Source organism: Pan troglodytes, chromosome 19 (genome assembly GCF_028858775.2).
Source record: "Pan troglodytes isolate AG18354 chromosome 19, NHGRI_mPanTro3-v2.0_pri, whole genome shotgun sequence".
NCBI lineage: Eukaryota > Metazoa > Chordata > Mammalia > Primates > Hominidae > Pan > Pan troglodytes.
Genome location: NC_072417.2, coordinates 62,833,850 through 62,860,155, shown reverse-complemented (window position 1 = coordinate 62,860,155; position 26,306 = coordinate 62,833,850). Strand labels below are relative to the sequence as shown.

The 26,306-nt window shown below is 48.1% G+C and overlaps 2 protein-coding genes across 11 annotated transcripts in view; both read left to right on the top strand.

Moving 5' to 3' along the window:
• FAM117A (family with sequence similarity 117 member A) overlaps positions 1 to 11,853 on the top strand; it is a 79,063-nt gene extending 67,210 nt beyond the window's left edge. For all 8 annotated transcript variants that reach the window (XM_054671117.2, XM_054671119.2, XM_063799815.1 and 5 more), the window contains 5 exons: positions 1,602 to 1,712; positions 2,144 to 2,278; positions 4,332 to 4,533; positions 5,731 to 5,881; positions 10,629 to 11,853. In XM_054671117.2, the coding sequence (XP_054527092.1) occupies positions 4,440 to 4,533; positions 5,731 to 5,881; positions 10,629 to 10,929 (546 nt within the window). In that variant the 5' untranslated portion in view covers positions 1,602 to 1,712; positions 2,144 to 2,278; positions 4,332 to 4,439 and the 3' untranslated portion in view covers positions 10,930 to 11,853. The remainder of the gene's footprint in view (positions 1 to 1,601; positions 1,713 to 2,143; positions 2,279 to 4,331; positions 4,534 to 5,730; positions 5,882 to 10,628) is intronic.
• Positions 11,854 to 14,075: 2,222 nt separating this feature from the next.
• SLC35B1 (solute carrier family 35 member B1) lies at positions 14,076 to 20,856 on the top strand. Of its 3 annotated transcripts, none has more exons than XR_010153290.1 (10): positions 14,201 to 14,455; positions 15,117 to 15,220; positions 15,855 to 15,985; positions 16,299 to 16,329; positions 16,913 to 17,070; positions 17,968 to 18,094; positions 18,884 to 18,990; positions 19,167 to 19,320; positions 20,255 to 20,347; positions 20,667 to 20,856. XR_010153290.1 is itself a non-coding variant. In XM_063799812.1 (10 exons), exons 1-9 carry the CDS (start codon positions 14,241 to 14,243, stop codon positions 19,468 to 19,470), a joined length of 1,062 nt encoding a protein of 353 aa, XP_063655882.1. In that variant the 5' UTR covers positions 14,201 to 14,240; the 3' UTR covers positions 19,471 to 19,502; positions 20,667 to 20,856. The 3 variants fall into 3 exon arrangements, 2 of the variants coding, with proteins under 2 accessions (XP_001156965.2, XP_063655882.1); XM_063799812.1 differs by lacking the exon at positions 20,255 to 20,347 and adding an exon at positions 19,436 to 19,502; XM_001156965.7 differs by lacking the exon at positions 20,255 to 20,347 and having other exon boundaries at positions 14,076 to 14,455.
• Positions 20,857 to 26,306: the final 5,450 nt, after the last annotated feature.

Sequence of the window (26,306 nt, the reverse complement as noted above, 5' to 3'; positions counted from 1 at the left end):
CTGCAACTTCTGCCTCCTGGGTTCAAGCGATTCTCCTGCCTCAGCCTCCTAAGTAGCTTAGATTACAGGCACCCACCACCACACCCACCTAATTTTTGTATTTTTTTTTTTTTAGTAGAGATGGGTTTCACCATGTTGGCCAGGGTGGTCCTGAACTCCTGACCTCAGGTGATCTGCAAGCCTCAGCATCCCAAAGTGCTGGGATTACAGGCGTGAGCCACCACGCCCAGCCCTAGCCTTATTTTCAAAAGAAGAGAAAAATAACAAAATGTTCCCAAACACTTTTTCGTGGCCCTCCCTCTCCCTCAGGAGTGCTCAAGTCATTGAGGTTAAGGGGAGAAAGCCGTAGGCTGGAATATTCCAGGGCTCCCCATCAGCTCCTCCTGACATGCTGTGTGGCAGCTTCTGAGAGGGTCAACTCGATAGGACTCACCCTGCACGCCTTTGCAAGAAGAAGTTGCTTCTGCCCTCTATTGCTGAGAACAATGAGAAAATATGAAGTGAATACGTTGAGAGCTTAAGACAAGGGGGAAATAAAAAATATTTAAACTTTTCAATGGTCAGAGTAAGCAAGTTATTCACACTAAGAATGGGGAGATGTGGTACGAGTGACCCACAATAGCAAATCGGAAAGCTCTTTCTTCTTGGCTCTAGTCATAAATCTTATGGCTGTGGGCAGCAGATCTACTCTCTGAATTCCATTTAATTTAGGCTTATATTTAAATAGCTCTTCATCCCCTGAGCATTTTCCAGTTGAGGGCAAGAAGGTCCAGAATTGCACATGTGATGGGATAATATTCAAAATTGTTGATGATAATCTGTAGTAGTCTCAGGATATGAAAGTCAAGATGAAATCCAATATCCCCTTCTTGAGTGTCTATCCCTGTTCCTAGTGTAGTCTACTTTAAACAAGGGAGAATATCCCCATCCTTCCTGGTCTCAGGGCCTCTAAGATCATTGTGAATGTACTCTGAATGTCCTTAGCATTCAGAAACATCATCTTCCATTGCTATTTATAGAGGGTTAGGGCCAGGCGCAATGCCTCATGCCTGTAATCCCAGGACTTTGGGAGGCTGAGGCGGGTGGATCACGAGGTAAGGAGTTCAAGACCAGCCTGGCCAAGATGGTGAAACCCCATCTCTATTAAAAATACAAAAATTAGCTGGGGGTGATGGTGGGTGCCTGTAATCCCAGCTACTCAGGAGGCTGAGGCAGAGAACTGCTTGAACCTGGTGGAGGTTGCAGTGAGCCGAGATCGCACCATTGCACTCCAGCCTGGGTAAGAGAGCAAGACTCAGTCTCAAAAAAAAAAGAGGGGTAGTCCATGCCTTTGGAATCTGTAAAAGACAAAATGGTTTCCATGTTGTATATTTTTAATTATTTGGAATCCAATCCATCTAGTTAAGTGAGGTATCCAACTCGTCTGAGGAACAGATCATCAGTTTTAACACCATTGAGCTATTTTGAGATGGAAGATTAACTTCCATCCTCCTTGTATATATCTTCATGGGCCTCTGCCAGGAGCCACTCCTTGGAAGAGGGACCCAGTGCACTTTGGCTTTCCTTAATCTGCCTCTGTCATCTTCTCTCTGGGCTGCTAGATTTCCAAGTTGAAGCAACAACTGCAGAGGACAAAGCTGAGCCGCAGTGGGAAAGAGAAGGAGCGAGGTTCACCACTCCCAGGGGACCACGCAGTGCGGGGAGCACTGAGGGTATGTTTTCTCCCCCAGCCCTCTCCCCTCTGTTCTCCTCCATGCAGGCCCCCCTATATGGGCAGAGGTTTCCTGGGTCTTGGAACTGCCGAGCCCCCTACCACACTGCATGCTTTGTGAAGTTTTAGTCCAAACTTGGTCTTGCTGTGTGATATTGGAAGGGCTTCTTGCCGTTCTGAATCTCCCTCTCTTCTACCCCCATCCCCATATAATTGAGGCAGTGACTCTACAGCACACAGTAGACTCTGCAAAGCTCAAACTTTTGGAGAAAACTGCCCTGAGTGGACCTATTGCAATCTGTAACTGTCCCCAAATCACCCTTCATTCACTCAGTTCTGCTGTGTGGACATGACCATTACCCCTGGTCAGAATGAATGACTGTCTAGGCCTGGTGGGGCTGTGTGTGATTTTGTCATTTGCCTCTTCCTCAGGCGTCCCCTCCCAGCTTCCCCTCAGGGTCCCCTGTCTTGCGACTCAGCCCCTGCCTGCACAGGAGCCTGGAAGGGCTCAACCAAGAGCTGGAGGAGGTGTTTGTGAAGGAGCAGGGAGAAGAGGAGCTGCTGAGGGTGAGTGGCGGCCGCACCCTGAGTGCACCCACAGTCCGTGCCTCACTTGGCCTGGGCGAGGGGAACTGGGAGTCCTGCTCTCTGTGGCCTCACAGGCTATGGCTACGCAAACAGCAGCATACAAACACCAGCCTGCAAAAGGAATGCAAATGGAGTTTATTAGTCTCAAATGGCCTTAACCCATGTCACTAGGACAGGCTTTGTGGTGGTGAGTACAAAGACAGGGGGCAAGGATTGGCAGAGAGGAGGCCCCCCCGCTGGGAGGAACAGACAGGGGTCATCTTCAGCCAAACTGCCAGTTCTCACTGTTCCCCGTGTGCTTGGCACCGGCATGGGCGCCTCAGTGCCTGCTGCTCCCTGCCCCTTCTCCATCTCTACCTGGTAACACGCATGCCTCCTTCATGCCAAGCTGCTCCTATGCAGCCTTCTCCCCGACTCCACTCCCAGGCAGAATATGTGCTACCTTTGCTGACGTCTCAGGCACTTTTTTTTTTTTTTGAGATGGAGTTTCACTCTTGTTGCCCAGGCTGGGGTCCAGTGGCGCGATCTCAGCTCACCGCAACCTCCACCTCCCGGGTTCAAGCAGTTCTCTGCCTCAGCCTCCCCAGTAGCTGGGATTACAGGCGCTTGCCACCACGCCTGGCTAATTTTTGTATTTTTAATAGAGATGGGGTTTCACCATCTTTGCCAGGCTGGTCTTGAACTCCTGACCTCATGATCCACCCGCCTCGGCCTCCCTAAGTGCTGGGATTACAGGCGTGAGCCACCGGCCTTTTTTTTTTTTTTTTTGGAGATAGAGTCTCGCTCTGGTCGCCAGGCTGGAGTGCAGTGGCGCCATCTTGGCTCACTGCAATCTCCGCCTCCTGGGTTCAAGCAATTCCCCTGCCATAGCCTCCCCAGTAGCTGGGACTACAGGCATGTGCCACCATGCCCAGGTAATTTTTTGTATTTTAGTAGGGGGTTTCACCATGTTGGCCAGGATGGCCTCGATCTCCTGACCTCATGATCCACCCACCTTGGCCTCCCAAAGTGCTGGGATTACAGGCGTGAGCCACCGTGCTGGTCTCAGGCACATTTTTTTTTTCTTTTTTTTTTTTGAGACAGAATCTCGCTCTGTCGCCCAGGCTGGAGTGCAGTGGCGCAATCTGGGCTTACTGTAAGCTCCGCCTCCTGGGTTCACGCCATTCTCCTGCCTCAGCCTCCCGAGTAGCTGGGACTACAGGTGCCCGCCACAATGCCTGGCTAATTTTTTTTGTATCTTTGAGTAGAGACGGGGTTTCACTTTGTTAGCCAGAATGGTCTCTATATCCTGACCTCGTGATCCGCCCGCCTCAGCCTCCCAAAGTGCTGGGATTACAGGCGTGAGCCACTGCGCCCAGCCGGCCTCAGGCACAATTTTATATTGACACAGTTTAATTGGGGAATGCCAGTTGGCCAATATTAATATGATTCTAATGGGCACACTTCTCAGTTTATGATTTACCTACTAGTTGGTTTTGAATGTGCATGTATGCAGGATTTTACATATACCCAAACACGTGCACATAATTTGGTGAGCTACAGGTTCAAGTACCATTGAGTGTTTTTAGAAGGGGGTGAGGAGGTATGTAACACATGCTAATCATCAGCATACTTGTTCTGCAATGGTTACAGCACTTACAGGCTCCTGGTGGTTTGCCGCTATTGTGCCCTCCAGCATACATTATCATCTTTGTATTCCTAGAGCCCAGGGCACAGAAGGTCCCTGCCCTCATGAGGCTTATAGTCTTATGGGGACAACACATTGATCAAGCCCTACAGGTGAATATGTAATTATACATTGGACTGTGAGTGCTATTAGGGATAAGAGCAAAGTGCTATGGAAGAAACAGGAGGGAGTTTCTTCTAGATTGAAGGGTGGCCAGGGAAATAAATGGCTGGAGGAAATGGTGTTCTGTGGTTGTGTGTCATGGATAGAGAATGACAGCAGCAAGGGAAATACCCTCGGGGTCACTGTGCTGCTGCAGGCCTGAAATACTCAGGGCTGACAGTCTTTACCGTCCTTCCCCATTAGATCCTTGATATCCCTGATGGGCACCGGGCCCCAGCTCCTCCCCAGAGTGGCAGCTGTGATCATCCCCTCCTCCTCCTGGAGCCTGGCAACCTTGCCAGCTCTCCTTCCATGTCCTTGGCATCTCCCCAGCCTTGTGGCCTGGCCAGTCATGAGGAACATCGGGGTGCCGCCGAGGAGCTGGCATCCACCCCCAACGACAAAGGTAAGCTGCGAAGGCTGAGGCAGCAGGGCTGACTCTGGGACACATGAGTGGCTCCACTCCCTTTTCCACCTCTAGTCAATTCAGGCCTAGCATTCTCAGTACCCTACTAGAATATGAGTCATCTTTCTTCTGCACATTATACCAGTGATAATAATGGTCCCATACATCCTGTTCTGCTTGATAATTTATGAAGTCACTGCATTTATACTTCTATTTAATCCTCACTGGGATCCAAAGAAGCAATCCCTGCCATCCCCATTTTTGGGCTGAGGTTCAGCAAGCTGTAGGGGAAAGCAGCAAGTCTTCATTCAGGTGTCCACTGTACTCATTCCCAACAATGGTTTCAAAGTGGTTGTGAGTGATACAAAGTAAGAGAATGTGGTTGCTTGCCCAGGGTTGCATAGTTTGACCCAGACCAAAACCCATTTTTTTTTTTTTTTACTCCAAATCTCTATTTTCTACAATGCCCTAGCTACTTCTCTGAGAAAATGAGATGAAATTTCTACCTCTTAATAATAATCCTTACATTATAAAGCACTGTGCCTATGTTGTCTGATTTGATTGTCACAGCAACCCCATGAGGTAGGCTGGTCAAGGGCATGATCTAACAATACACATGGGTAAACAGAGCGTAGAATAAGGAGGAATAAATGTGAGATAAATACAGATAAAGTCAATATTTGCAACCTAGGCAAAGTACATTCACTGTGTGGAAAGGGAGAGGAATTTTATCCTACAAGTGGGGTTGAGTAAAGATTGCTTCTCTGAGTCGGAGAAGAGTTCTTCTTGGAAGAAAGGATAGATTTTCAAGACTGTGGACAGGAAGAAGCTGTGGTATGTTGGCAGGGAGGGTGTGACAGTCTTGGAAGAAGGCAGAGAGAGACACAGTTAGGATTCCTTCAAGTCTGAGATCTGGAGTTCCGGTCCCAGTCTACCTCCTGGGAATATAGAATTGGTATGAGATCTTAACTTTCCATACATTCAACTCCGTTTTTCTGTTCTGTTATACACTGTGTATTTTTGTAAGCTGCCTCAAAGGTTTTTAAGGTAGAGTATAATCACACTGGATAAGCACACCCGCTACCCTCTTCCTTACCATGTGTCCCCAGCCTTGCCACTTTACACCTCAGTCCTGGACCCAGAAAAGTGGAGGCCTTCCCTTCATCTCCACTAGACTCAGCCTTGCTCTGTTCACAGCCTCCTCTCCAGGACACCCAGCCTTTCTTGAAGATGGCAGCCCATCTCCAGTCCTTGCCTTTGCTGCCTCCCCTCGGCCTAATCATAGCTACGTCTTCAAACGGGAGCCCCCAGAAGGCTGTGAGAAAGTGCGTGTGTTTGAAGAAGCCACGTGAGTACACCAAGTGGACAGGGTGTGGGAGGGGAGGGTGGGCCTACATTCTCCCACCTTCTTCAGTCTTGGACTCTCTCTTGTCATAGAGGTGTTGTCAACTTTAGATGATAAGTATTGCCAGCTTTCCATGATCAAACGTGTTGACATTACCTACTCTGAGCACTTAAATCTTTGCTTATCATTATCTCCATAGAAACCTGCTCTCTGCCCACATGCCAGCCACAAGCGCAGCAGGAGCTGGAAAGAAAATATATCTGAAACCTAAGCCCTTTGTTTCTTCTATTTTTTTCCATCTCCGGGGAAGGTGTGAGAATTTGCTAGACCATAATCAGAGAGAGAGAGAGAGAGCAAGAGATGGGGGGTGTGGGGAGAACATACTAGTATTTCTCTTCAGTCAGAGATTAGAAGTGTTTCAGCCCCACTGGAGTAGAATGGGGGGCCTAAACAGCTTAACAGTTTGAGCTTCGGAGTCAAGTCTTCACCCTGTGGCTGTAGTGGTTCAAGTGTCATGAACTCCCAGACAGAAATTTCCAGTCCTTGCAAGTAAGGACTATGGAAAATTTCCAAACCAGATTGGATCGTTCAGAAGCCATTCTTCTGTTGATTCTTTACACTTTCCTCCCATTAGCCAAAAGAATTGAGAGCCAACCTTTCCAAATGCCCCTGTCCCCGTTAGCAGGCACCAAAGAGCTCATTTCATTTCCTGCTGCCAGCTTAATACTCACCAGGGCAGATTCACACCAACTTGGGGATTCAGTGGCAGTCAGGAAGTTTAGTCATGGTGTGTGAGTGAAGATGTAGCTGGGACTGGATTTGGGTCATTGAGAGCACCATTTGTATCTCAAATAAGGGAGCAATAACCCATGGTGGCAGCCGAAGGTACATACAGAAGCCACAGTAGGAGTTACAGAGAAAACCATTGCCACTAGAGGTTTTGTTACTGTTATTATTGTTGCCTGGGATCCCTTCAAGACTCCTAGGTCCTCTGAGAAGCTGTGGAGGGAAGAGGCCAGATCTCTTAGCTTCAGCAGACTCTAGGCTCTTGTACCCTCCCTCAATCCACATTATGGTGGAGTAATTACAACCTGGAAATGTGGGTGGAAATTAAGCTGTAGCTCATCTTGATTTTTTCATAGACTCAATGCCAGAAGAGGCCTTAAAGTCAGCTCATTTATCTTCCTGCCCCTGCATTAACCCTTTAAGAGAGGTGGTGGGCTGGGTACAGTGGCTCATGCCTCTAATCCCAGCACTTTGGGAGGCTGAGGTGGGCGTTTATCACCTGAGGTCAGGAGTTTGAGACCAGCCTGGTCCAACATGGCAAGACCCCGTCTCTACTAAAAATACAAAATTAGACAGGTGTGGTGGCAGGCACCTGTTATCCCAGCTACTCAGGAGGCTGAGGCAGGAGAATCGCTTGAACCTGGGAGGCAGAGGTTGCAGTGAGCCGAGATCACGCCACCGCACTCCAGCCTGGGCAACAGAGTGAGTCTCCATCTCAAAAAAAAAAAAAAAAAAAGGAAGTGGTGATCAGCTGGGTGCAGTGGCTCACGCCTGTAATGACAGCACTTTGGGAGACTGAGGTGGGCAGATCACTTGAGGCCAGGAGTTCGAGACCAGCCTGGGCAACATGGCAAAACCCTCCCTCTACTAAAAATACAAAAATTAGCCGGGTGTGTTAGTGCATGCCTGTAATCCCAGCTCCTCAGGAGGCTGAGGCACGAGAATTGCTTGAACCCAGGAGGTGGAGATTGCAGTGAGCTGAGATTGCACCACTACACTTCAGTCAGGGCAACAGACTGAGACTCTGTCTCCAAAAAAAAAAAAAAAAAAAAGAGTGGTGGTGATCCATCAGTGATTTTCTAAGATATGCCGGGATTTACATTCTGTAGTTCACTGAGGTTTCTTTATTTAATCAACTTTCCTATTGGGAAGTTTGTGTGTTTAGCCATTCTTCTGCCACATTTCCCCCTTCTTAGCTGTTGTCCCCTCCAAGATCATCTGGATTTTCCAGGCAAGGAGTCAAGGTATTCAGGGTCATGCTGGTTGCCATCATATTCTCTGAGTGTTGCTGGGTCTCCCCTTGGTCACCTTCCCAACACGTACATGCACACACCTAGAACGTTCTCTCTCTTGCCCATTCCCCATCCCTCCATAAATTGGGACTCTTTTAAACCCTTCTCCATCAGGGAAGCCCTTGCCACTGTGGAGTCTCTAGGACACCAGGCCTTCCCAAACACACCCACCACGTGGGCCTTTACCCTCCACCTCTCCTGACTCTGTGCCAGGTCTCTGCTCTTCTCTTCACACCTTGCTCTTCCTGGGCTCTAGAATTATTGGAATTCCGGAATTAAGATGGTAATTGGCTGGGTGCAGTGGCTCATACCTATAATTCCAGCACTTTGGGAAGCCAAGGGAGGATTGCTTGAGTCCAGGAGTTCAAGACCAGCCTGGGCAACATAGGGAGACACCCTCTCTACAAAAAATGTTAAAATATTATCCAGGTATGGTGGAGGGTGCCTGTAATCCTAGCTACTGAGGAGGCTTAGGTGGGAGGATTGCTTGAATCCAGGAGTTCAAGACCAGCCTGGGCAACATAGGGAGACACCCTCTCTACAAAAAATGTTAAAATATTATCCAGGTATGGTGGTGGGTGCCTGTAATCCTAGCTACTGAGGAGGCTTAGGTGGGAGAATTGCTTGAGCCCAGGAGGTGGAGGTTGCAGTGAGCCAAGATTGCACCACTGCACTCCAGCGTGGACAACAGAGTGAGACCCTGTCCAAAAAAAAAGATGGTAACCAATTTATCAGTCTGTATACTGAGTGCATTTTTCTCTGAGTGTATATATTATACTTCAATAAAAAGTAAAAAAGAAAAAGGTGATTGGTGAGAACCATTGGTGGCAGAGCTTCACCGTCTTCTCATACCTTTGTCTTCTCACCTGGGATTTTCAAACCGTCAGCTTCTTAGGGCTGTTTCACCCTCTAGGCTTGGCCATACAGTAAGGAATCAGGGCTATCCCTTACTCAGGAACTCTCTGACCTGACCTTTTATCATTCCATCTTCCTAAACAATCAAAAGAGGAAGGATGATTCCTCTCACATTATAAAGGTGAGACAGGCTGGGTGCGGTGGCTCATGCCTGTCATCCCAGTGCTCTGGGAGGCCAAGGCAGGAGGATCACTTGAGCCCAGGAGTTCAAGACCAGCCTGGTCAACATAGTGAGACTCCCATCTCTACCAAAAAAATAATAATAATAAAATTAGCCTAGAATGGTGGCAGGCGTCTGTAATCCCAGCTCCTTGGGAAGCTGAGCAGGAGGATTACTTGCACCTAGGAGTTTGAGGCTGCAGTGAGCTATGATCACACCACTGTATTCCAGCTTGGGTGAGAGAGCAAGACCCTGTCTCTAAAAACAATTAAAAAATTAAAATTAAAAAGGAGGGTGAGACAGATATGACAAGGACCACATGGTGAGTTAGAACCCAGATCTTCCGATAAGGTCTAGCTGCCTTTCTCACAGTTGTTGCCATCCTTTCCTCTCAAAGTTTTGAAAATCACACCTTTCTGGAGGCCAGCCTGGGTAGCATACAGAGACCCCTTCTCTACAAAATAAAAATAAAGCAATTAGCTGGGCATGGTGGTTCATGCCTGTAGTCCCAGCTACTCAGGAGGATGAGGTGGGAGGATTGCTTGGACCGGGGAGGTCGAGGCTGCAGTAAGCCATGATCCTGCCACACTGCACTCCAGCCTGGGCCACAGAGTGAGACTCTGTCTCAAAAACAAAACAACAACAACAAAGAACCCCATACCTTTCAAATGTGCCCAACAATTAGATTCTTTAGGCCAGTAGATTTCAACTAGGGAACATTTGGCAATATCAAGAGACATTTTTAGTTGTCACAGCTAGAGGGGAGGAGTCGTGGTACTACTGGGATCTAGTAAGTAGAGGCCAGGGACACTGTTAAGCATCTTACAATGCACAGGACAATGCCTCCATCCCCACCCCGCAACAAAGAATCATCCAGCCCAAAATGTCAGTGGTGCCAAGGCTGAGAAACCCCACTTTAGTCACTTGGCTTTGATCTCTGCTTTCAGGCATGTGGTCTGTCCCCAAAACACCATTCACTAAGGAAATATTTCTTTTCTTTTCTTTTTGAGATGGAGTCTTGCTCTGTTGCCCAGGCTGGAGTGCAATAGCACGATCTTGGCTTACTGCAACCTCCGCCTCCCAGGTTCAAGTGATTCTCCTGCCTCAGCCTTCTGAATAGCTGGGATTACAGGAGCATGCTGCCACACCCGGCTAATTTTTTGTATTTTTACTGGAGACAGGGTTTCACCATGTCGGCCAGGCTGGTCTCGAACTCCTGACCTCAAGTGATCCATCCACCTTGGCCTTCCAAAGTGCTGGGATTATAGGCGTGAGCCTCTGTGCCCAGCCACTGATGAAATCTTTCGAATGAAAAGATTTCTTGGTCTCCACTTCTTGAATCACATTGTCAGGAAGTTCTCCTTTCTGTCTAGCTTCAATCCCTCCTCTTTTTAGCTGAAGAGCATTTCCCGTTGTTTAGCCATATTTTTTTAAAAATAGAGAGCTGAGGGGCTTGGTTTTCGGTCAAGTTCCAATTCTGTTTGAACAGAGACCCAGCTCTCCTGCTGCCTTGATGCTGTGACATCTCACCCTCTCTCGCTGTCTGTTTCTCTCTGTGTGTACGTATGTGTCTTGTGTGTCTCTCTTCATCCTCCAGGTCCCCAGGTCCTGACCTGGCCTTCCTGACTTCCTGTCCTGACAAGAACAAAGTCCATTTCAACCCGACCGGCTCAGCCTTCTGCCCCGTCAACCTGATGAAGCCCCTCTTCCCCGGCATGGGCTTCATCTTCCGTAACTGCCCCTCAAACCCGGGATCTCCCCTTCCCCCGGCCAGCCCCAGGCCACCACCTCGGAAGGATCCGGAGGCCTCCAAGGCCTCCCCACTGCCATTCGAGCCATGGCAGCGCACCCCACCATCAGAAGAGCCTGTGCTTTTCCAGAGCTCCCTGATGGTCTGAGGGTCCCACCCCTGCCCCACTTTACCATAGAGACCAGTGCCTTGGTGGCAGGTCCCTCCCCAGGTCCCCTGAGATGGGGTATGGAGGGGCCCTTCCCTCTCGGCCTTCGAGCACTTTCTTTCACTTACTGTGTCAAAGCCCTGGGTCCTCTTTTTGATGGGCACCGGCCCCTCTGAACGTGATGGGACCTGCCTTCTCCACTAGTAGCTGGGCAGCTCACAATTCACACCTGTGTACCTGCCACATCCCTCACTTGGTGGAAAACACCCAGAAGGTCTTGAGTCCCCCACCCCCGGGTGTCAGTCCAAATGACTGTATAGGAGGCCCTTATTTTTGTCACAGAGCAAGCTGGCCATGAACGAAGGAGAGAAGACGCCACAGATTTCCTTCCCTCTCCTCCAGGAGACCATAAGATAGATCCCCCATCCTCTCAGCCCTATCCCCACGCCTCCCTCTCATTGGAGGAGCTGACCAAAGCAGCCCTAACGGGCCATGACACTTGACCAATTCAGCTGCTGGCAGAGGGAGGAAACAAGTGTTTTCCCAAGTGGCATTTTCATCTCGCTTTCACCCTGACTAAAGATTGTCTTAAGTAGCAGCCCAGCCCGCCCAGCCCCAGGTGGGTAGTGGGGAGGAGAGCTGGCATTCCTCCAGGTGGCAAATGGCGACTCTATACTCTCCGCCCACCCCAGGGCTGGATGGATTAGAAAAATGCCTATTTTTCTTGTATCGATGTAGAGACTCTATTTTCTCCCAAAGACACTATTTTTGCAGCTGTTTGAAGTTTGTATATTTTCCGTATTGCAGAGCTTACACAAAATTGAAGAATGTTAATGTTCGAGTTTTCTTATCTTGTGTTTAGAGGTTGTTTTTTTGCAGATCTTGGTGTTAATAGACCAAATAAATAAATAAATATTCCCAGCAGCTTGAAGTTCTGTTAAATATTTGGGGAAGGAGGAGTGGGGTAGAGATTAAGGGTATTATACTGATCATTTCATCTTTGTCTTCAAGAGAAGGAGCCTCAATTCCCACATCTGGGTGTTGTTATGGCTGTACACAGAGTTCCTGTCCTCTGGACACCATGCTTGCATACTTTACATGGACATATAAACAACAGACCCATGAAAAGGCTGTCCAGAATGAAGAGGGTGGTTTGTCCTAGAGGTGGGGTGAGGGAGTCACTGGGGAAGTTACCCATTCTTGTATGAGTCTGAAAAAGCTAAGGAGAATGGATTTCAGAAAGGAAAAGCAGGTGACCAAGGGAAGACAGTTTGACATTGTGGGTGTTCTTTGCACTGGTTGGATCTCTTGACAGTTTTGGGGAAGCTTTGGTTCATCTCAGGGAGTACCCACAACATAGTGTGCAGCCTTGAAGGGAACAAAGAAACTATACAAAGACACTACTCTTATCCTTTCGCAGCCTTTATAATGCTGCACCTGTAAGAGCTCTTAGGCTTTTGGGGAAAATGGGAATAACCATCTCAATATTTCAATGATGCTTTGGAATTTCCGAAGCATTTTCACAAAAGACACATCCCCATTGTATGGGTGAACAGTTGACTACCCCAAGGGCAGTCATAATAAGTACAATTGTATCTGCCTCATAAGACCTGACAACAAACTCCTAAACCAGGCTATCCCAACCACCATTCATTGGGCTGGTAAGAACCAGCTACCATGTTAAGTGCTTTACATAAAGTGTTATTGAAATATGACAACCACCCAGTAAGAGAAATATGGTAAGTCCCACTGTATAATCAGGGAAGGACAAATAGATTGAATAACTTTCCCCAAAAGACACAGATATGAAGTGGGAGAGCTAGGATTGGAAACCTGATCATTTGAATCCAGTGCCCATGTTTCTAACCACAGCGCTCTCCTGCTTGTTATTATATTCCCATTAATTTCACGTGAGGAAACTCGACTCAGGACAAGCGAATTGTTTGAGGTCCCAGCTGGTAAAGAAGTAGAGCTGGCAGGTCTCTCTTCCCAGCTATTTGGTGCCCTGGCATCGCGGGCTGAGCCAGTAGAGTAAGCTACTGAGCAACAGAGCAAATGTATGGGGCTTTCCCATGCCACTAATATCGAGGAGACAGTGGGCTGGGGACACCCTATCTTCTATCCCTTACCCCTCCCTCTAAAAGACTTCTGGCTCCCCCGCAAAGCCTTAGTGAGTCAGGCCCGGAGCGATGGGTGTGGTGCTGCCCAGTATTTCCTTCCTTTGCCTGAGGCTGTGCCAAAAGAGCAGGCTGCTAGAAGAGAAGGAGCCTCGACCTAGAGAGCAGCCCAGAGTCCACCAGGTGGCCGGAGATTTGGGCCAATTAAGTAGGGGGTTGGAGGTAGTAGTAGGAAGACCTGAGGTCAGTCTTGCCCTGGCAATTCGTGCCAGCAAGTGAAGACCCAACACTTGCATGAGGAAGGGATCCAACGAGGAGCTCATTAATGGGAAATATTCAGGAGCGCGGCCGAAGGGTTTGCGCCATTGTTGGTGAGTTGTTAGGACTTGGAAGAAAACTGACTTCAGTAAGCCTCCATTTCCACCCCTCGATGTGAGGAAATAAGATCAGGGCTGAGAAACAGTGATGACTAATAATACCTTAAGCTTGCACAGCATACTTTACAGTTTACAAAACACTCTTATTTGATCCTCACAACAGCCAAGAGGCGACAAGGTGGCTATTACTAATTATCCCTAGTTTCCAGACCTGGAAAACTCCGGCTCAGAACTTGGGTGACACGGGTAGGTTACCCCGCCTTTAAGTGACCAAGCCGAGACTTACTGTGCCGCTCTCCCCCTTGGAAGCCTAGTGATGTGCCTAGGTAATGAGCAGGTAAAGTCGCTGACGCTGGGCAGCAGCTAGACGGCGCTGAGGCTCCAGTAAGGGATTTGGCATTAGGACCCAGCAGAAGCCTGGCCGCCCGCCGCGGAAAAGACTATTGGATTTGCTCTGCCGGCCACACCTCCTCCTGCCCCGCCTACCTGTCCGTCTTCGCACAGCGCAGCCAATTGGTGGCCTCCACATCCTTATACGTCATTATTCTACGCCCAGGTGGCTCTAGGACACCCTGTGGTGCTCTGGGTCGCAGTTGTCCTCAGAGTTGCCTGATTGGAAAAATCTCCAGGGCGAGGGATCAGTCTCGAGGCTGCCGGTTCCCCTGGCCCTCAGGGATGGAGCCAAGGTCCCAGGGCGGGTTTTCTTTCCTAGGAAGTGGTTGCTGGGTTCTGAGGAGTTTCCCCCTTGGCAGCCCTGAGCCGGCAGTTCTGGTAGTGACTGCTGGGCCCTGCTGGACAGCGGTCGCATGCAGCTCCTATGAGGCCCCTGCCGCCGGTCGGCGATGTCCGGCTGGAGCTGTCGCCTCCGCCGCCGCTGCTGCCGGTGCCGGTTGTGAGCGGGTCTCCAGTCGGCTCCTCTGGGCGTCTCATGGCCTCTAGCAGCTCCCTGGTGCCCGACCGGCTGCGCCTGCCGCTCTGCTTCCTGGGTGTCTTTGTCTGCTATTTTTACTATGGGATCCTGCAGGAAAAGATGTGAGCGACCCCGGGGGCGGGCCGACATTCTCTCCCCAGCCTGTGACAGGGATCCCGGGCCTTCTGCCTCTGGACCCGGGCTTTCCTCTTGTCCTCCTGCCCGGCTGTCGCCCTCTTAGCACCCCACTACTTTTGCAGCTATGGCTGAGCCAACCCAGAATTCCAGAACTCCAGGATTATTTTCTGGATTCTTCGGACTTGGTTATTTTCTTTTCTTAGCTGTTTTTCCCCGCTTGGTTCTAAGGGCCTGCGTTTTACAGGCTGAGACTTCTATCCCTCAAACAGGACCCGAGTCGGCCCCCTTTTGGTACTCCCAGATGCTTGCAAACAACCTATTCGTCCTCGGCCTTGGTGCCATAGCCGAAATACCGTCTCCTCCTGCCTGGGGTACCTGATTTCACTATCTCGTTCTGCATGTTTCCTCTCCGTCTTTTTCGGGTATTCTTTTCTTAGGCTTTGGAATCAGTAGGCTGGGATGTCTAGTTTCTAGATCCAGTAAAATCAGCCCCTTTTGCAAATGAGCCTAGTGGTCCTTAACAAACTCTGCCTACATCCAGAGAGGCAAGATAATTTTAAAGTTTTCAGTGGCTCGGGATATATTAGATGACAGTGAGTGAAATACACTAATTTCTCCCTCTTTTCTCATGCATTTCATTTCTAGAACAAGAGGAAAGTATGGGGAAGGAGCCAAGCAGGAGACGTTCACCTTTGCCTTAACTTTGGTCTTCATTCAATGTGTGATTAATGCTGTGTTTGCCAAGATCTGTGAGTACCTAGATAGTAATTTGTTGGGTACCCCACCACCCCAAGTTCCCTCAGTATGCTGGGCATTAAGCATTGATTCAACCTTAAAGGCTAACTCATGATCTCCACCCCATTTTGTACTTACACAGCCTCTCTGTGAAGTCTGTAAAACTAATGACTTTGAAGTGGAGTAAAATATTATTTCCCCAATTTTTATCAGCTTCTGAGTTAGAAATGTTCAGAGAATGGGTCTTCTATATTCCAAATCCCCATTGAAAATACTTAAAACATTTTTTTCTTTCCCTTTGAGTTTCTTTTGTGTGTCAGCTTCAAGCATGCTTTGAGCATTCTCTCTTTGTTCCCTAGGGACTAGCAGCAGGGCTGACTGGTCCCTTGAACTGAATGAGGCCCCCACCTCCACCCTGCATGTGGTCTTTTGTTGGGCTTAGGTAGAATTGGAAAGATGAATAATTTTCAGAGATTTCCCAGTGTAACAGGACAGAAATAGCTTGTGTCTTATTTGACAGACAAGTTCCTTTCATGTGGCTTCAGCTTTGCTTAGTGGTCCATCCTAGCCCCACCAGGTTTCTCTTGTTTTTTTTTTTTTTCTTTTCTTTTCTTTTCTTTTTTTTTTTTTTTTTTTGTCTTCTCCCAGTGATCCAGTTTTTTGACACTGCCAGGGTGGATCGTACCCGGAGCTGGCTCTATGCTGCCTGTTCTATCTCCTATCTGGGTGCCATGGTCTCCAGCAATTCAGCACTACAGTTTGTCAACTACCCAACTCAGGTGAAACCTCAGGGTGGGATGACGGTTGGCTCAGATATCATTTGAAAAGGACTAAGAGTTCTTCCCTCAGGTCTGTGAGTTAAAAAAAAAAAAAAAAAAAAAAAAAAGATAACGGTCCTGTAAGACATTAGGAGTGTATAGAACCATAGAACTTAGGTTTAGTGGTGGTGGGTTGGGCCATGATAGGGCTGCTTTCTGAGGCTGAGGTCTCTGGTGCAGGCCCTGTGCTTACTCATCTTAATCAGTGCGGTACCTAGCATAGTACCTGACACATCACAGATGCTCAGAAATTATTTGCTGGATTTAATTTCAGGTCCTTGGTAAATCCTGCAAGCCAATCCCAGGTAAGCAAAGAAGATGGTCTTCCTCTTCTGTCGTCACTCTTCTATAGTAAGCTCTCTCTCTGCTACAACTGTGTCCCTCTCGGCTTCATCATCCCATCATGGCTGTCTCCAGGGAGTTTCCCCCAGCTCTCCCTGCTGCCCATCCTGTCATCTGTGTCACTTCTTGTGATGTTCATAGGCTGGTAATCCTTAATAGGAGCTAAAGGCTGACCTAGCCTGCTTCACTTGGTCAGCCATTTCTGTGTTGCATGTGTTTATATTGTCATTAGACAACTTAATTCCCATTTTGATCATCAGTTTCTTTATCTCAACTTCTTTTCCTTCTCCACTGTTCCCTACCCTTGTCCTGTCCCTTCCTGGACTTTACACCTTTGTTCTCTACCTCCTCCCTGTCTTATACTTAACCCTGTTGCTCAATCCTTATCTAGGTGCCAGCCTGGCACCCTCCTTTTGTCCTCTCTAAGCCTTCCTTCTCAGTCATTCTTTTCTCCCTGAGTCTTTTCTTGGTTCCTGGGAGGGAGGGCATTGGGGTCATCAATACCTTATGGATGCCTGAATTTTCCACTCTGTTTTTTCCCTGTAGTCATGCTCCTTGGGGTGACCCTCTTGAAGAAGAAGTACCCGTTGGCCAAGTACCTGTGTGTGCTGTTAATTGTGGCTGGAGTGGCCCTTTTCATGTACAAACCCAAGAAAGTTGTTGGGATAGAAGAACACACAGTCGGCTATGGAGAGCTACTCTTGGTATGAGATCCTGTTGGGGAAGGCACCCTTTTCCAGCAAACTTAACCAAAGGATAGTCTCACCTAGGCAGGTAGAAGGCCAGTTCTGTGTCAAGGGAGATTGTGGTGCTCCTTGTCCCCATATCTGCCCTTTGCTGCAGGCCCCTGGCTCTATTAATGCCATAGTGGGAAACCTGGAATATTTAACTACAACTCAGCTCTCATTCTGGAGAAGAGATAACTCTGAGGGTTGTGGCTGAATCCTGGTGTGAGGTCACAGAGACCTGAAAGCAAAGAGGGAAGGAATAATGTCTCTCACTGTGGCTTTCCAAGAAACCTGGAAGCCAGAGTTTAAAATAATATGATAGTAGCTGGTATGTATGCATTAGGCACTGTTCCGAGTGTTTTACATATTAATTGACTAATTTTTACAACAGTAATCTCATATGTAGTATTATCTCCATTTTACAGATGAAGAAACTAGGCACAGAGAAGTTAACTCGCTTGCCCATGGTCACTTGGCTATTTGAAGTGGTAGAGTCAGGATTCCAATCCAGGCAGCCTAAGCACAGGATCCGGTCTCTGGAGCACTATACTCCAAGCTAGGAAGCTAACCTGCTGGGACTACCTTTCCCCTCCCAGTATGTTGGGAAGTGAGCTTCCTGCTCTACTCTGATTACAAAATCACTACGTAGCTCAGTTAGCCTGTCAGTCCAGTGCGTGGGCCGGGGGGCGGGGGTGGGGGGTAGTGAGCATGGTCTCTCCCCACCTTCCACCTGTGACCAAATGGCAACGTTTTGTTCTGAGGACTTTAAAGGCATTGGCTTTCCGAGGAGCCTGAGAGTGAGAATCTTGTGTCCTGGGTTTGGAAAGGGCCCTGTTGGCCACTTCACTGCAGGCTGCACCCTTTCTTTCCCAGCTATTATCGCTGACCCTGGATGGACTGACTGGTGTTTCCCAGGACCACATGCGGGCTCATTACCAAACAGGCTCCAACCACATGATGCTGAACATCAACCTTTGGTCGACATTGCTGCTGGGAATGGGTGAGAGCCAGTTCTGCTGTTCTTCCCATGTATCACCAGAGGGCAGGCTGCCCTCATCCTTTTGATCCCTCTAGCTGTTAGTTGCCCAGACCAAGGGCCTGAATTAGTTCCAAGATGCCCTTTTGTTCAAGCCCTTGAGAAACCTTCCTGGAAAAACCTGCACCAGCAGGATTTGTTTGCTACTTGTTACTGGCACAATGAAGGAGAGTCGTGTGTCAGTTGTCATGGGAAAACACTCAGTAGTAAAACACAGGGAGGTACCTGGGAACTTTCCCTTTCATGAGGGAAATGAGACACACGTAGTGCTCACAGGAAACAAAGTTAGCTGTACACTGAAAACAGTTCAAATGTGAATGATTTGCTTTGAAATCAGTGCTTCCTAACTTTTCAAATTTGGGCACATGTAGAAAGTATTTTTTATACAGCACACTGGGGTTAATGGCGGAGGCTGCTGATGGCTGAAGGTGACTAATGCGAGGGGCTTCCTTGAGCTAAGGATGTGTGGATCAGCATCTCTACAGCATCTGAGGATTTCTGCTTGTAATCACTTTGGTAGAAGTAACTCATTAACTTTCAAGCCTTTCTCACAAAATTCTCTTTAGTTTCTCTAATCAGAGAAAAATATGAGAAGAATCAGTGATGAGACGATGCAAACCCACACCATACACTTTCCCGCGTCCCACCTCCCTTGCAGTTCTTTAACAGGCCATGTGCAGGAGTATGTGTGTGTGTGTGTGCACATTTTGTGTGCACAAAATGCGCCGTACATTTGTTGACATGTCTTCTCAGGAATCCTGTTCACTGGGGAGCTCTGGGAGTTCTTGAGCTTTGCTGAAAGGTACCCTGCCATCATCTATAACATCCTGCTCTTTGGGCTGACCAGTGCCCTGGGTCAGGTGAGTGCTTGAAAGGGGATGGCTTGGCTTCCCTACTCTGGCAGCTGGTTCCCTAAGAAAGACTGGCCTGGCTGGAAGAAGAGGGTGGCGAGATTAGCCCTGAGGTCTGTTTATAGACTTTAGACCAATGGCAGATACCCAGAAGCCCACCGGACCTCACCTTTATCTTTCTCTAGAGCTTCATCTTTATGACGGTTGTGTATTTTGGTCCCCTGACCTGCTCCATCATCACTACAACTCGAAAGTTCTTCACAATTTTGGCCTCTGTGATCCTCTTCGCCAATCCCATCAGCCCCATGCAGTGGGTGGGCACTGTGCTTGTGTTCCTGGGTAAGTGGCCACAGAGAGACACAGTGACAGCTGAATTTTTTCTCCTAAAATGTACTTGTATATTTATGAAATTTATTTAAATATTTTAGAGAAAACTTTTCTCTTTTTTTTTGAGACGGAGTTTCGCTCTTGTTGCCCAGGCTGGAGTGAGTGCAGTGGTACGATCTCAGCTCACCAATCGGGTGAGCCTCCTCCTTCTCCTGGATTCAAGCAATTCTCCTGCCTCAGCCTCCGGAGTAGCTGGGATTACAGGCATGCACCACCATGCCCGGATGATTTTGTATTTTTAGTAGAGATGGGGTTTCTCCGTGTTGGTCAGGCTGGTCTCGAACTCCCAACCTCAGGTGATTCCCCCCGCCTCAGCCTCCCAGAGTGCTGGGATTACAGGCATGAGCCACCGCGCTCAGCCCAGAGAAAACTTTTTTAAAAGAGAAAAGAGGCTGAGTGTGGTGGCTCACGCCTGTAATTCTAACACTTTGGGAGGCTGAGGCAGGAGTATCGCTTGAGTTTAGGAGTTCGAGACCAGCCTGGGCAACATGATGAGACCCTTGTCTCTGCAAAAAAATACAAAAATTAGCTGAGCATGGTGGCAGACGCCTCTGGTCCCAGCTACTCGGGGCTGAGGTGGGAGGATCGTTTGAGCCCAGGAGGTGGAGGCTGAGGTGAGCTGTGATCACACCACTGCACTCCCACCTGGGTGACAGAGTGAAAATCTGTATCAAAAGAAAATAAAAAGAGAAAAGGAAGCTTTATTTCTAATCCAGCCTTCCTAGGGTCTCCCTCTGTTGCTCAGGCTGGAGTGTAGTGGCACGATCATAGTCCACTGCAACCTTGTTCTCCTGGACTCAAGTGATCCTCCCACCACAGCCTCCCGAGTAGTTGCGATTATAGGCATGTACCACAATACCTGACTAATTTTTTTTTTTTTTTGTAGCGATGGGGTCTTGCTGTGTTGCCTAGGCTGGCCTTAAACTCCTGGGCTCAAATGATCCTCCTGCCTCAGTCTCCCAAAATGCTGGGATTGCAGGTGTGAGTCACCACATTCAGCCATAGCCTAGAAGTTTTGACTCTTAAATTTCTTTTAGTCTTGCTGTATTATATGTGTATCTATATCTATCTGTATCTCTATATAGATATATTTATATAGATACAGATATCTGTAATAACTAGTATCCTGGTGCCATTCTCTTGTCTCTGAGGAAGTTACATAAAACCAGTGTTCTGACATGTATTTTATTTAAAGCCCCCATTTTGGAGATACAAGGCCGACTACCCCACCGCACCACAATCATTAGTAAGTTTCATTTCCCCCCATAAGGCTAAGCCCATTTTCTTCCTTTTCATAGGTCTTGGTCTTGATGCCAAGTTTGGGAAAGGAGCTAAGAAGACATCCCACTAGGAAGAGAGAGACTACCTCCACATCAAGAATATTTAAGTTATTATCTCAAACAGTGACATCTCTTGGGAAAATTGACTTAATAGGAATATGGGACTGAGTTCCAGTCTTTTTTAATAAAATAAAATCAAGCAAAATCACATATTCTAAAAAATGCACTTGGATTTTAACAAGACAGAGTTGGTGGTTTTTGTTCTTCATGCCCTGGAGCAGTCTATGGTAAATAAAAGAGGGAGGGAAGAGGCAGAGCTGGATGTTTATTACCCAGGCTGCTCCTCTCACGGGTGTGGTTAGCATGGTTGAGTGGGCGATTCCTCCAAGAACCTGAGCATTATAGGGAGGAACTCTGTGAGATCGCAGAATTGTGCTAATGGCTTCTGTTCTGATGGGTGAGGCTTGTCCCGTTAGAGCTGGTCCCATTAGAGGACGGGTGGCTGTCCATTAGAGCCAGAGAATGTAAAAGTCACTTCCTCTCCTAAAGCTCCTGCGGGCAAATATTTCATTAAAAAAACAAAGTTATGTTCCGTCTTTTTCTTAGGCCTGGTGCAGTGGCTCACACCTGTAATCCCAGCACTCTGGGAGGCTAAGGCAGCAGGATCACTTGAGTTCAGGAGTTTGAGACCAGCCTAGACAACATAGTTAGACCTTGTCTCCACTAAAAATCAAAAACAGAAAAGAAATATTCATTGAGGCTGGGGTAAAATGAACCCAGAGTTTCAGAATCTACTGTTTTGCCATTTCCCCACTGCCTCCCCTTCAGCCACAGCTCTATCAAGACCAGAGTGGAGACCCAGTGCATACATCATGATCAGCTTTGGAAGGTCTGTGATGTACTTTTCCTGATATTCCCCCTCCATCTGTCTGTCTGTTCTCAGTCTACCTGGTCCCCTCCAGGGAGGCTGGGTTAATCCCTCCTATTCCCCTGCCTCCTCCAGCTGCTGAAGCATTGCAGTCCTCTGCCATCCTTTGCTGTGCCAAGGTGTCACCATGCCAGCTTCTGCCTGTTGAAAGGGATGCTGGCGGAAGTCATGGTGGCTGAGTCCTGGCACAGCCACTGTCGAGTTGTCTGAGTGGCAGCAGAGGGAAAAGGCGGAGTATGGAGCAGAGCCACCTGCCCACTGCTGCCTTTAGAGTTGGAAATCGCAATCCTCCAAGGACCAAACTTTACACATGAAAGTGCATTTCCACCAGCTGCAACTTTCTCTCCATCTGTTCAGCAGCCCCAGCCCCTTGGCTCTCCAGATGGGAGCCCGGCCTCCTTCCTGAACGGCTGCCTTGCCACCCCCCGCCCAGCCTTTCAAGCCCTGCCTCACTTGTGCTCATCTCACTCTCTGGGGGCCCAGGTGTCGCTGCAGCCCTGCCCCCAAAAGCCCCCTATCATTTTGAGCTGCTGGAGAGAGAAGATGCTTTAAGTACATCTGGCTGAACTTCCTTCCTTCCTTTCTCCACCCTCTTTCCCCTGTCTTTTTTTCCATCCTGAAAGTTGCATCAATTAGCTTCTTCCCTACTAGATTTATAGGTCTTCGAAACTGTCTTCTCCTGTGGATTGGTTAGGTGGTTAGAGCATGTTACTAGGGCCAGGGACCTGCAAGTGCAAGCAGTTGTCATCTGGGCCTGTTTTAAGAGAAATCTTCCCAGCTACCAGACCAATTCCCTCTACCTCTTCCTTCTACCATTTTCAACCGGTTGTCTCAAAAACGCCTAATACTAGTCATGAGCAAGGCAGGGTTTCAGCAGCTCAGCATGGCTCTCACCTGTTATTAGAGAAATGGCTTGTAGAGCAAGCCTGTCCTACCCAGGGTGGGCTAGGGGCCCAGTTCTAGTGTATTTGTTCAGTCCCCTGTCCATCCATCTTACATTTACTTCCTTTTGGGTGCCATGTATTGTGAACATGCTGGGAGTTCAAAGTTAAGTAGGACTAGAACTTACCCTCTAGGGACTTCACAGTCTAATAGGGAGACAGGAAAACACATTATTGCATCTCAGAAATGCAGGGATAACAACGAAGGAAGGTGTCTGGGCAAGGTGAGGCTTGAGCTGGAGAGTGTAGGAAGATGAAAGGAGGAGGAGGAGCTGGAGCTTGGGCTCCACTGCCAAGCAGGAAAAGGGGTGCCTGACTACCTTTCGCCCCTCGCTCCTGCCTAGGTCAGTTCCATAGGGAACATATAGAAGGAGAGCAGATTTTACAGGAGGCATTGTTTCGCTCAACTTGAAGATACCTGAAAAGGTTCTGTGAGCTGCCAGCTTGCTTGGGGTGTCAACTTACCTGCAGGATCACAGGGACTGGGAGAGTCAAAGTTGACTAAAGTCAGTAACACTGTTAACTTGTAATAGGGCTGATAAATGTGAAATACCAGACAAGTTCAAACAAAAGTGATGGTGATGGCTAACCCTGGGCGGCCTGATGCCTCAGGTTTCTACAGATCAAAGGACTTTCATCTGCAGTTAATTCTCAGCTATGTGTCGAAAGGAGGGAACCGGCACACAAATTTCCCGACACTGTTTTTCGTTTGGGGTGTATGGTGCTTACAGCTATTTTGGTCAAAGCATCTGAGCCATCTCCTTTACTGTTCATGCTCAGATGCACGATAAAATGATTTTTCATTCCCTGTTCACCTTTTCATCTGTGGCAAGGGGAGTAACCCCCTGCCCCCCACTGCCCCGCTGCAGTGTGATTTGGGGTACGATCATGGGGAAAGCTATTCTGGAGTTAAACATTAAAAGAAACTGAAGTCCCATATTGTTTTTAAAAAGACTTAAGGTGGCAGGAATTAAACATGAATGGTAGGGAATCTATCAAGTGAGGTATTTAGGAATGGATTATGTGTTTTCTCACAGCTTCGTACCACCCTTGTGAAAAGGGGACTCAGCAGACATCCACACTTTTTAGAGTTGGGAAAACCTAAATGACGGAGAGTTAGGTGACCTGTGGTGGGTCCCTAGGTATGTCCCTGAGACACAAACTAGAACTCCAGGCTCCCTGAATTCAAGTTGCGTTTTGGACCTGTGCCCTCTGAGGGAGGAAAGTGAAGCCCCCACTGGGAGACCCTTTGCCTCTGTCTGGCCCCGCTTATCAGTGGAACAGTTTGCAGGTTTTATGAGTAGTGCTGGTCATTTTCCCCGGATGCCCTGGCAGAGAAATTGTCCTGAGTCTCTGTGGAATCATTCAGCCCTTCCCACTAAAAACACACCAGCTGTCTTTGGGAACAGTAATCTCATATATTTATAGAGCGCCTTCTTTCCCAAAGCTCTTTAGTACGTGACATTTTATCCTTAGAACACTCCTGGGAAGAGGTTGGGCCAGAAACCAGTCTCCCCATATTTGGAAGAGGGAGCCTGAAACCCACCAAAATGCATCAGCTGAAGGTCGCGTTGCACTGCCCCACAGGAGGGCAGGAGCCTCCCATTTCACTTCCCACTTTCCAGGGTCAGGGAACCCTAACCCTCAGTGGGCTAAACTAGTGGTTTCCAGCTGTTTGGATTTTCTGAAAGTTCCCAGTAGAATTTTCAAATAATTTGGAGGTATGCTGGCTTTTAATTTTTTTCAAGTAAGGACATTTTAAAAAAATCAAATATCACCATTGTGGTTTAAAAAGTTGTTTTTTTTTTTTTCTGAGACAAAGTCTGGCTCTGTTGCCCAGACTGGAGTGCAGTGGTGCGATCATGGCTTGCTGCAACCTCCACTTCCTGGGCTCAAGCCAACCTCCCACCTCAGCCTCTTGAGTAGATGGGTCTACAGGTGCATGCCACAACACCTGGCTAATTTTTGTAATTTTGGAGAGACGGGGTTTTGCTATGTTGCCCAGGCTGGTCTCAAACTCCTGAGCTCAAGGGATCCACCTGCCTCAGCCTCCCAGAGTGCTGGGATTACAGGCATGAGCCACCACTCTTGGCCTAACTCAGAAGATTTTAGGAAAAGCTATCCAACCTCACAATAAAGGACCCTTCTTCCAAAGAAATTATGATTGGAGGCCAGGCATGGTGGCTTATGCCTGTAATCCCAGCGCTTTGGGAGGCCGAGGCGGGAGGATCACCTGAGGTCAGGAGTTCGAGACCAGCCTGACCAGCATGGTGAAACCCCATCTCTACTAAATACAAAAAATTAGCTGGGCATGGTGGAGCACACCTGTAATCCCAGCTACTTGGGAGGCTGAGGCAGGAGAATCGCTTGAACCCAGGAGGCAGAGGTTGCAGTGAGCCAAGATCGCACCATTGCACTCCAGCCTGAGCAACAAGAGTGAAACTCCGTCTCAAAAAAAAAAAAAAAAAGAAATTATGATTGGAAATCATACTACTGTATTCATTAAATTAATTTTTAATTGCAGAAAATGTTCAACATAAAATGTTATTCTACAATCATACATTGTATGGTATATCACTATGCTTGTTTGCTTGATGTACTTGGTAAGTTTGGGCACTGTATTCCACAGTGCAGTCCAGCAGAGCTGAATGTCACATAAACATGCTTGTCTGACAGAGACAGAAGCAACCTGAAATGAGATTTTCTGTAATTTGGATACTTTAAGAGATTCTGGAAGCCACATCCCCTGGTCTTGGCTGCTTCTGCCTTCCCTCTATAAGGCCTGGAGGACAGCAGGCTATGGAGGCTTAGAGAGCTTTCCAGAAAGGGCCGTAAGGAGACTCCAGGCATGCCTGCTGAGATCTGCCCCCAGCATGTTCAGACCAGGGGTTTGATCACCCAGCCCAGAATGTCCAGAATATATTCTGGAGGGTTGCCACCAGCTGGTGAGAGCCAGTTTCTGACAGACATGGTCCTCAGAGTGGGAGCCAGTGGGCTATGCCTGGCATTGGCAGGAAGGGCGGGAAGGGGAGCGAAGAGGGACTTAGGATGAAGTGTGACTTCATTCAGTGCCTTCCACTCTGTGGCAGTATGAGCCTGCGAGGACAGGTGGGTTTTTGGTCTGAATATGCCTGACTCCCCCGTGATTTCTGGGAGAGGTAGAAGAGGGAAGTGGTTCAAGGCATTCACCAAGGGGAGGGATGGTATATGTCTTCCTGCCCACTTCTGTGTTTTGTCATGGTGTGTGGGTGGCCAGAGCTAACAGAAGCACTATGTTTCAGCTGGGGTTACCGACAAGACGCCATTTCCTCCTACTCAGAACCCAAGAACTGCCACAGTCAGACCACAGCCCTAGAGGGAATGTGTTACTCTTACATGAAGGCTGGGGACTCCCCGAAAACATTCTCTCTCTCTCTCTCTCTCTCTCTCTCTCTGTGTGTGTGTGTGTGTGTGTGTGTGTGTGTGTGTGTATGTGTGTGTGTGTGTAGCTAGTAGGTTCATTTTTCTGTAAAAAGGGCCCACAGTTCTCTTCATATTCACGAAGGAGTCCATACACAGGATCACCATAATCACGGGACTCAGTTAAAAGTGATTTCCCAAATAGAACCACACAACTAAGAGCCACTGCAAAATACGAGAAAGCATCATCTCCAGCTCTGCCTGCTTAGATGAGGTTGAGGTTGCAGAGATACCCAAGGAGAGTAACTTGTCCAATTTCATTTCCAGTTTTCTCCTGACCCCACTACACACTACCTAGAATTGTCAGATTTAACAAATAAGAATATAGGA